Genomic DNA, 10,919 nt, shown 5'->3' with positions numbered 1-10,919 from the left:
ATTCCCGGGTGCACTAGATAGTCTTAAGGAAGTTGGGGAGTAGACGCGCAACTCCTGCAAATCATGGGTGCCTGAGTGGCAGGCGTGAGAGTGAGAAGCTGTGCAAAAGGAGGGGGTGAGTTTTGTACCCACGCGCGCCACTTCCACGAAAAACATGAAAACGCGTCCAAAATGGAATTTAGGGTTCACTAGAGTCCCAAGTCCCAGGAGAGTTGGTGAGTAAAAGCGCAACCCCTGCAAATCACGGGCGCCGGAGTGGCACGCGTGAGAGAGAGAGAGGCTGTGCACTATGAGGCACATGTGCTAAAGAAGGCGGTGAGCCTTGTACTCACGCTTGCCACTTCCACGAAACGCATTACAACACCACCACAATAGAATCCCAGGTGCATTAGATAGACCCAGGGGAGTTGGGGAATAGACGCGCAACTCCTGGAAAGCACGGACGCTCGAGTAGCGTGCATCTGAGTGAGAGGCTGGGCAAAAGGAGAGGGTGAGCCTTGTACGCACGCCTGCCACTTCCACGAAACGCATGACATCGCGGCAAAAATGGAATCCCAGGTGCAATAGACCCAGGGGAACCTCGGGAATAGACGCGCAACTCCGGGAAATCACAGGCGCCCGAGTGGCATGCGTGAGAGTGAGAGGCTGTGCAAAAGAAGGGGGTGAGCCTTGTACTCACGCGTGCCACTTCCACGAAACCCATGACAGCGCGGCCACAATGGAATCCCAGGTGCCCTAGATAGACCCAGGGGAGTTGGGAAATAGACGCGCAATTCCTGGAGAGCACAGACGCCGGAATAGCGTGCGTGAGAGATAGAGGCTGTGCACTTTGAGGCACACGTGCAAAAGGAGGGGGTGAGCCTTGTACTCACGCCCTCCACTTCCACGAAACCCATGACAACGCGGCCACAATGGAATCCGAAGTGCACTAGATAGACCCAAGGGAGGTGGGGAATAGACGCGCAACTCCTGGAAAGCACGGACGTCGGAGTGGCGTGTGTGAGAGTGAGAGGCTGTGGAAAAGGAGAGGGTGAGCCTTGTACTCACGCCTGCCACTTCCACAAAACCCATGACAACGCGGCCACAATGGAATCCCAGGTGCACTAGATAGACCCAGGGGAGTTGAGAAATAGACTCGCAACTCCTGGAAAGCACGGACGCCGGAATAGCGTGCGTGAGAGTGAGAGGCTGTGTACTGTGAGGCACACGTGCAAAAGGAGGGGGTGAGACTTGTACTCACGCCTGCCACTTCCACGAAACCCATGACAACGCGGCCACAATGGAATCCGAAGTGCACTAGATAGACCCAAGGGAGGTGGGGAATAGACGCGCAACTCCTGGAAAGCACGGACGTCGGAGTGGCGTGCGTGAGAGTGAGAGGCTGTGGAAAAGGAGAGGGTGAGTCTTGTACTCACGCGTGCCACTTCCACAAAACCCATGACAACGCGGCCACAATGGAATCCCAGGTGCACTAGATAGACCCAGGGGAGTTGGGAAATAGACGCGCAATTCCTGGAAAGCATGGACGCCGGAATAGCGTGCGTGAGAGTGAGAGGCTGTGTACTGTGAGGCACACGTGCGAAAGGAGGGGGTGAGCCTTGTACTCACGCCTGCCACTTCCACGAAACCCATGACAACATAGCCACAATGAAATCCCAGGTGCTCTAGAGAGACCCAGGGGAGTTGGGGAATAGACGCGCAACTCCTGGAAAGCACGGACGCCAGAGCGGCGTGCGTGAGAGTGAGAGGCTGTGGAAAAGGAGAGGGTGAGCCTTGTACTCACGCCTGCCACTTCCACGAAACGCATGACAACGCAGCCAAAATGGAATTCCAGATCCCCAATAGACCCAGGGCAACCTAGGGAATAGACTCGCAACTCCGGGAAATTACGGGCGCCGGAGTGGCATGCGTGAAAGGGAGAGGCTGTGCAAAAGAAGGGGGTGAGCCTTGTACTCACGCGTGCCTTATCCACGAAACCCATGAAAACGTGGCCACAATGGAATCCCAGGTGCACTAGATAGACCCAGGGGAGTTGGGGAATAGACGGTCAACTCCTGGAAAGCACGGACGCCGGTATGGCGTGCGTGAGAGGGAGAGGCTGTGCACTATGAGGCACACAAGCAAAAGGAGGGGGTGAGCCTTGTACTCACGCCTGCCACTTTCACGAAACGGATGACAACGCGGCCACAATAGGATCCCAGGTGCACTAGACCCAGGGGAGTTGGGGAATAGACGCGCAACTCCGGGAAATCACGGGCGCCGGAGTGGCATGCGTGAGAGTGAGAGGCTGTGCAAAAGAAGGAGGTGAGACGTACTCACGCGTGCCACTTCCACGAAACCCATGACAACGCGGCCACCATGGAATTCCAGGTGCACTAGATAGACCAAGGGGATCCTCGGGAATAGACGCGTAACTTCTTTAAGGCACGGACGCCGGAATGGCTTGGGTGAGAGTGAGAGGTTGTACCAGTTAGGAGTTCCTCTCCAAAAGGTACATTTTCTTTTACCTTTCAGAAAAAAAATCTTCATAACAATATATGTGCATTGATATAATGCACCAAAGGTCCCATTTCCACTAAGGAATGCATTTCTTCTTCTCTACGATTTGCCAAATACCACATAGAAAACAAAATTTATTCATACCTCTTTCTAATAACATCAACGAAAGAAGAAGATAGAAGGAAGAAGAACAACAACAACTCGGAGATGGGGAGACTTTTTCGAATATTATCGGATCACGACCGGTGCATACAGTGGTGTAAGGATCACAACCTGCTTGTGACGTCGGTAAAGTATCTTCGAGCTGGGTGCAGCAATGAAGTTAGCTGGACGCGACGTGCTTGATCGCGAGACGGGTACGACGGGCAATGTTCAAAAAAGCGTTGCGATGGAATGGCTTCAATGCGCCGGAATTCACCGCACTAGTCCCTGCGGAGTTCTATTGTTATCGCTATTATTTTAATTGAACAAAGACTGAATGCATAATTATTGTATGGGGTTATATGGTACTCTTGCCCAGTGGAACTCTTCACACGGGATTTGATGCGCCACTCGGTAGTTTAGAGTTATGATGCCTTCAATCAGCGAGAGAATTGAACGAAAGCTTTTTATCGAAGCACAACATCCCTTACAGGAAATCTGGGGGCTTTATTGTAGCATGGAACGAAGAAAATCTGGAGAAATTGCCGAAAATTGTGGCTATTTCTCACAAAGCAGGAGTTTCGGACGTAAGGCAGATAACAGCTGAAGAACTTCTTGAGAAAGAACCGTACTTAAATAGTAATGCTCTTGGTGCTGTACATGTGCCTGGAGAGAGCATTTTGGATCCATGGAGAATTTCCGTCACGTTGGCCAGCTTAGCTCTGGCACAGAACGCAACTACTCAAACAACTGTCACGTGATCGGCGGAAAAGGCAAGGAAGGGATTGGCAGCTGTCAACATCTAAAGGTCCAATCATGGCTTCAGTTGTAGTCAGTTGTGCTGGTTTATATGGTGATGCGCTAGAAACAATACACAGACTAAGTCCATTTACCATCAAACCTCGGAAAGGAGAGTATGCGGTTTGACAAGTCTGCAGGCAAACTTTTGAACTCAATTGTAGTTCCTGTACCTACAACAAAAACTAAAGGGGTTCTTGTTTTTTCAACAGTCTATGGTAACATAAAAGTTGGGCCCACAGCAGAAGACCAAGCAGATCATTGCAATGCAGAGATTGACAGGACAGTTATTGACACCTTAATTAAACAAGCAAAGAGCATTCTTCCATCACTCAAAGAACATTCTGTGATTGGGACGTAGGCAGGTCTGCGGCCTGCAACAGAGTTTGAAGACTACTGCATCGAGTGTCAACCAGATAAAGCATGGATCACAGTGGGTGGCATTCGCTCAACTGGGTTGTCTGCTTGTCTTGGGATTGCAAAACATGTGGCATCTTTTTTACGTTCTCTTGGTTTTACAAACTGTAATAGTTCACCTGATAATGGTTTGACAAATGATGTACAAAAATGGAAAATCATGCATCCAATTACAAAGTTTGGGTTGTTAACTGACAAGAAAACAGTCCCCTAAATTGGACTTTGTAAAGTTGGTATACCTGTTTCACACCATGTATGCATTCAATTTCCAGATCTACAGTCAACATGGACATTAGAAAAACATTGAATTGGGTTCCATTCCCTTGTCTTTTAAACCAGATCAATTCTCAACATACATGTAACATGCAAAATTACAAATATAAATTCAAAAAAATCACCAAACCTCCCCAAAATTTAATAAATTGATTAGATACAATTACATCCATTATGCATGGTTGTGATGCTGCCATTAATTTATTACTACATATTGATAATATCATGATAATAATAAGTTTGAATTATTTATCTTTATTAACGAGATTGATCTGACATGTTTTATCATTAGAATAGAGAATTTTATAATCACAACCAAAAATTGTAAATTGAAAGCGCATTATTGCATTGCTCTCTATAATAAATAAATATACTTTGAAGACTGCAATAAAGTAAGGTCATAATAGATGTCAAAGTATTTTTTTAGAGTCATAACTATTATTGATAAATAAAGTGAATAATTATTTGTTCTGATATGAAATTCTCCTAAATTTTGACATGGAACTCTTTACTTTGCACATGCTGTGATGAAATGGAAGGCAAAGTTGAATGGAAAATAAATGATTAATTTCTAAAAAAGGCTTCTTTCGCTCGACACAAAAGAGACACACTCATAGACATTGCCCAACAATAGATTACTAAAAATAATAATAACAAAAAAAAATGATCATTTAAACTCCTTGTTAACCCTTTAACTACCAAAAGCAATTAACATGTAATTCCTCGCTGAGATAATTATCCCTACATTGTCCAGGTAAAGAGACTACTCAAATGTATCAGTTAAAAATTATCATCTTGATCTAACACCAACCTCTTAATACAAACTCACATGGAAATGTACAGCAGCTACATGTAGAGCAGAGGCTAAAAAATCACCTTGAGAGTTAAGGTGTGCGGGACATGCTGGACTATATGTTAGTGGACTCCAGATTGAGTAGTTTGGGTTTCGAGACCTGGCCGAGTCAATTTGCTGTTATCTTGGGCAAAACACTTCACTCTCACAGTGTCTATCTCTGCCCAGGAGTGTAAATGAGTACCAGCATAGTCTCATGAAAGGCTGGTGGGGGGAGGGGGGGAGGGAGGCAATATTGTGATGGACTAGCTTCCCATCCGAGGGGGAGTAGTAACACTCCTAATTGATTCATGATATCTCTTCCTAATGATGTCAATATATATCAGTCTGGAATTTAATGCCAAACTTGACTGGCCTTATAAGAGTCATAATTTCAACTCAGAGCTATTTCAGTTATGCCATTAAACAGATGAAACATGTAACTGTGGATTTTCTTTACAGGACAAATCATCAAGCTCATTATCAGATGCTAGATTGGTAGTCACATCTCCAGGGTCAGCTTTCTCTTTTTCTTTCTTGGCATCCCATGAAATCCACCAAGATGCCCACACTGAATCAGCCACAAGAATTCCAAGATGAATTAAAATCAGTGGCAAGCTTAGCAAACCTTGTTCAGCTTGTGTAAATGGAAGAAAACCAGCTATTGTTACAACAACTGCCAGGGATTTTTTAGTGGCCATTATCACAACTGACTTGAGAACAGGTTTTTCCAGTTTCAAAAGAAAACATGGAAAAATGACGATGATGATAAAGAGAAGGTGCACTGCCAGGCCCCATCCAACAACAGCGAAAAGGCTTCCAACAGAGATCCCAGTGAAAGCTCTTTGTGCACTTGCTTGACTGACCTTCAGCCAGGGAATCATGGTTAATAGTATGATGCTGATCACTTTCAGTGTATTGGAGTATTTCTTAACACATGGCTTCACGTGGGGTATGTATCTTAAACCCTTGCCAACCTGTATAGAGCATAACATTGAAAAGTTTATCTTAGCCTCGGCAGTGAAAGTCACCCTAAACTCCCAGGAGTTATCAAGACAGAAGTTCTCCTTACAATATCAATACACGTATGATGCACGATCCTCGCAGTAGATAGCGCTATTTAAGTAATAGCGAAATTCAGACCTGAAAAAAATCAGGCCTGTACGGGACTCGAACCACTGACCTCTGCGATACTAGTGCAGCGCTCTAACCAATTGAGCTAACAAGCCAACTGAGAGCAGGCCGTTAAGTTGATTCGTAATGAACCCGTGAAAGTGATAAATGAGATAGAATAAATATATGAAAATCATATATTTTGAACTGCGGTATTTGATACGTATGATGCACGATCCTCGCAGTAGATAGCGCTATTTAAGTAATAGCGAAATTCAGACCTGAAAAAAATCAGGCCTGTACGGGACTCGAACCACTGACCTCTGCGATACTAGTGCAGCGCTCTAACCAATTGAGCTAACAAGCCAACTGAGAGCAGGCCGTTAAGTTGATTCGTAATGAACCCGTGAAAGTGATAAATGAGATAGAATAAATATATGAAAATCATATATTTTGAACTGCGGTATTTGATACGTATGATGCACGATCCTCGCAGTAGATAGCGCTATTTAAGTAATAGCGAAATTCAGACCTGAAAAAAATCAGGCCTGTACGGGACTCGAACCACTGACCTCTGCGATACTAGTGCAGCGCTCTAACCAATTGAGCTAACAAGCCAACTGAGAGCAGGCCGTTAAGTTGATTCGTAATGAACCCGTGAAAGTGATAAATGAGATAGAATAAATATATGAAAATCATATATTTTGAACTGCGGTATTTGATACGTATGATGCACGATCCTCGCAGTAGATAGCGCTATTTAAGTAATAGCGAAATTCAGACCTGAAAAAAAAAAAAAAAAAAATCAGGCCTGTACGGGACTTGAACCACTGACCTCTGCGATACTAGTGCAGCGCTCTAACCAATTGAGCTAACAAGCCAACTGAGAGCAGGCCGTTAAGTTGATTCGTAATGAACCCGTGAAAGTGATAAATGAGATATCAATACAATATGAAGAGAGATAGATAGATAGTTTATTCACCTTAAAAAAACTTGCAGCCAAGAGCTGAATTGCGATGAGGTTTACAAATGCAAAATTTCTAACTTACTAAATTACAACTAATTGGTTAATTTAATAGTTAAAAAATGTTACAGAATGACAAATTCACAAACGTGAATCGAATTCCCATGTAAAGTAAGAAACAAAATAATATCTAACTATCACTTACAATATACGTAACTTAAAAGAAAACTATTCTTGCACCTTTCAGTTTTAGACCTCGCACGAATAAAACAATATTCTTTGTTCTCTCATATAGTAGCCAGGTTGGTATTTGCTTGGAAGTAGTTTATGAAGACTGTGAGATTGATTTTCACATATTTCATTGAACATTGAAGTTGGCAAGTACTGAAAATGAGGAAAAATATCAGTTAGGCAGTCATTAGTCTGTACAAAAATACAGTCTCTGAACTAATATAATAAGAACTGTATGCATACAGCAAGAAAAGTTACTAATTAATGAGATCGTAAAAGTATGTGTGTGAAATGTTTGTCAGGTTCACTAGCCCCAAGGGACCTAGGGAATAGACGCGCAACTCCGGGAAATCACGGGCGCCAGAGTGGCATCCGTGAGAGCGAGAAGCAGTGCACTATGGGGCACATGTGCGAAAGAAGGGAGTGAGCCTCGTACTCACGCATGGCACTTCCAGGAAACGCATGACAACGCAGCCAAAATGGAATCCCAGGTTCACAAGACCCAGGGGAGTTGGGGAATAGACGCGCAACTCCGGGAAATCACATGCGCCGGAGTGGCATACGTGAGAGCGAGAGACTGTGCCAAAAAAGGGGCTGAGCCTTGTACTCACGCATGCCACTTCCACGAAACGCATGACAACGCGGCCAAAATGGAATCCCAGACTCACTAAACCCAAGGGAACTCGGGAATAGACGCGCAACTCGGGGAAATCAGGGACACCGGAAAGGCATGCGTGAGAGTGAGAGCCTGTGCACTATGAAGCACATGGCACGTATGCGAAACAGGGAGTGAGCGTTGTACTCACGCATGCCACTTCCACGAAACGCATGACAACGCGGCCAAAATGGAATCCCAGGTTCACTAGACCCAAGGGACCTCAGGAATACACGCCAACTCCGGGAAATCAGGGGCGCCGGAGTAGCAAGCGTGAGAGTGCGTCCTACCGCAGTATGAGGCACATGTGCGAAACAAGGAGTGAGCGTTGCACTCATGCATGCCACTCCCACGAAACGCATGACAACACGGCCAAAATGGAATCGCAGGTTCACTAGACCCAAAGGACTTTGGGAAAAGACGCGCAACTCCGGGATATCAGGGGCGCCAAGGTGGCATGCGCAAGAGTGCGTACCGCCGCACTATAAGGCACAAGTGCGAAAAAAGGGATTAGCGTTGCACTCACGCATGCCACTTCCACGAAACGCATGAGAACGCGGCCAAAATGGAATCCCAGGTTCACTAGACCCAATGAACCTCGAGAATACACGCGCAACTTCGGGAAATCAAGACCGCCGGAGTGGCATGCGTGAGAGTGTGTACCCCTTACTATAAGGCACACGTGCGAAACAGGGGGTGAGCGTTGCACTCACGCATGCCACTTCCAGGAAACGCATGACAACGCGGCCGAAATGGAATCCCAGGTTTACTAGACCCAGGGGAGTTGGGGAATAGACGCGCAACTCCGAGAAATAACGGGCGCCGGAGTGGCATGCGTGAGAGTGAGAGGCAGTGCACTATGAGGCACATGTGCGAAAGAAGAGGGTGAGCCTTGTACTCACGCATGGCACTTCCAGGAAACGCATCACAACACGGCCAAAAAAGAACGCCAGGTTCACAAGATCCAGGGGAGTTGGGGAATAGACGCGCAACTCCGGCAAATCACGGGTGCTGGAGTGACATGCGTGAGAGTGACAGGCTGTGCCAAAGAAGGTAGTGAGCCTTGTACTCACGCATGCCACTTTCACGAAACGCATAACAATGAGGCCAAAATGGAATCCCAGGCTCACTAGACCCAGAGGAGTTGAGGAATAGACGCGCAACTCCGGGAAATCACGAGCGCCGGAGTGGCATCCGTGAGAGTGAGAGGCAGTGCACTATGAGGCACATGTGCAAAATAAGGGGGTGAGCCTTGTACTCACGCATGGCACTACCAGGAATAGAGGTGCAACTCCGGGAAATCACGGACGCTGGAGTAGCATGCGTGAGAGTCAGTCCCACCTGCGTTAAAGGCACATGTGCTAATTAAGGAGAGAGCCCTGCACGCACGCATGCCACGTCTAAGAAACGCATGACAACGTGGCCAAAATAGAAACCCAGGTTCACTAGACCAAAGGGAGTTCGGGACTAGAGGTGCAACTCCGGGAAATCACGGACGCCGCAGTGGCATGCGTGAGAGTCAGCCTCACCGCACTATTAGCCACATGTGCGAATGAAAGGGTGAGCCCTGCACGCACGCGTCCTGCTTCTAGGAGAGGCATGACAACGCGGCCAAAATGGAATCCCAGGTTCACTAGACCCAAGGGAGGTAGGGAATAGAGGCGCAACTCTGGGAAATCATGGACGCCGGAGTGGGATGCGTGAGAGGCAGTCCCACCCGCGTTAAAGGCACATGTGCCAATAAGGGGTGAGCCCTGCACGCACGCATGCCACGTCTAGGAAACGCATGACAACGCGGCCAAAATGGAATCCCAGTTTTACTAGACCCAAGGGAGGTCGGGAATAGAGGTGTAACTCCGGGGAATCACGGACGCCGGAGTGGCATGCGTGAGAGTCAGTCCCACCTGCGTTAAAGGCACATGTGCCAATAAAGGGGTGAGCCCTGCACGCATGCATGCCACGTCTAGGAAATGCATGACAACGCAACCAAAATGGAATCCCAGGTTCACTAGACGCAAGGGAGTTCGGGAATAGAGGTGCAACTCCGGGAAATCACGGCTGCTGGAGTAGCATGCGTGAGAGTCAGTCCCACCTGCGTTAAAGGCACATGTGCCAATTAAGGGGCGAGCCCTGCACGCACGCATGCCACGTCTAGGAAACGCATGACAACACGGCCAAAATAGAATCCCAGGTTCACTAGACCCAAGGGAGTTCGGGAATAGAGGTGCAACTCCGGGAAATCACGGACGCCGGAGTGGCATGCGTGAGAGTCAGTCCCACCACACTATTAGCCACATGTGCGAATGAAAGGGTGAGTCCTGCACGCACGCGTCCCGCTTCTAGGGAAGGCATGACAATGCGGCCAAAATGGAATCCCAGGTTGACTAGACCCAAGGGAGGTAGGAAATAGAGGCGCAACTCCGGAAAATCACGGACGCCGGAGTGGCATGCGTGAGAGGCAGTCCCACCTTCGTTAAATGCACATGTGCCAATGAAGAGGTGAGCCCTGCACGCACGCATGCCACGTCTAGGAGACGCATGACAACGCGGCCAAAATGGAATCCCAGTTTTACTAGACCCAAGGGAGGTCGGGAATAGAGGTGTAACTCCGGGAAATCACGGACGCCGGAGTGGCGTGCGTGAGAGTCAGTCCCACCTGCGTTAAAGGCACATGTGCCAATAAAGGGGTGAGCACGCATGCCACGTCTAGGAAACGCATGACAACGCAACCAAAATGGAATCCCAGGTTCACTAGATCCAAGGCCGTTCGGGAATAGAGGCGCAACTCCGGGAAATCATGGACGCCGGAGTGCCATGCGTGAGAGTTAGTCCCACCTGCGGTAAAGGCACATGTGCGAATGAAGGACAGGGCTCTGAACGCACGCATGCCACCTCTAGGAAACGCATGACAACACGGCCAAAATGGAATCCCAGGTTCACTAGACGCAAGGGAGGTCGGAGATAGACGCGGAACTCCGAGAAATCACGGACGCCGG

The 10,919-nt window shown here is 47.6% G+C and overlaps 1 protein-coding gene across 1 annotated transcript; it reads right to left on the bottom strand.

Moving 5' to 3' along the window:
* Positions 1 to 4,363: 4,363 nt before the first annotated feature.
* On the bottom strand, positions 4,364 to 6,038 carry LOC148725991 (uncharacterized). Its single transcript, XM_088729335.1, has one exon. The coding sequence runs from the start codon at positions 5,953 to 5,955 to the stop codon at positions 5,383 to 5,385; it is 573 nt and encodes a 190-aa protein (XP_088585461.1). The 5' UTR covers positions 5,956 to 6,038; the 3' UTR covers positions 4,364 to 5,382.
* Between the last annotated feature and the right edge of the window lie 4,881 nt (positions 6,039 to 10,919).

The sequence above is a fragment of the Stylophora pistillata genome, chromosome 8, assembly GCF_964205215.1.
Source record: "Stylophora pistillata chromosome 8, jaStyPist1.2, whole genome shotgun sequence".
In the NCBI taxonomy this organism is placed as follows: domain Eukaryota; kingdom Metazoa; phylum Cnidaria; class Anthozoa; order Scleractinia; family Pocilloporidae; genus Stylophora; species Stylophora pistillata.
Note: the sequence above shows the minus strand (reverse complement) of the source record. Positions and strands in the feature narration are given on the sequence as shown.

Bases quoted from the DNA above. Each gene is read 5' to 3' on its own strand.
- LOC148725991 (XM_088729335.1), bottom strand. From the start codon at position 5,955: ATGTTATGCTCTATACAGGTTGGCAAGGGTTTAAGATACATACCCCAC.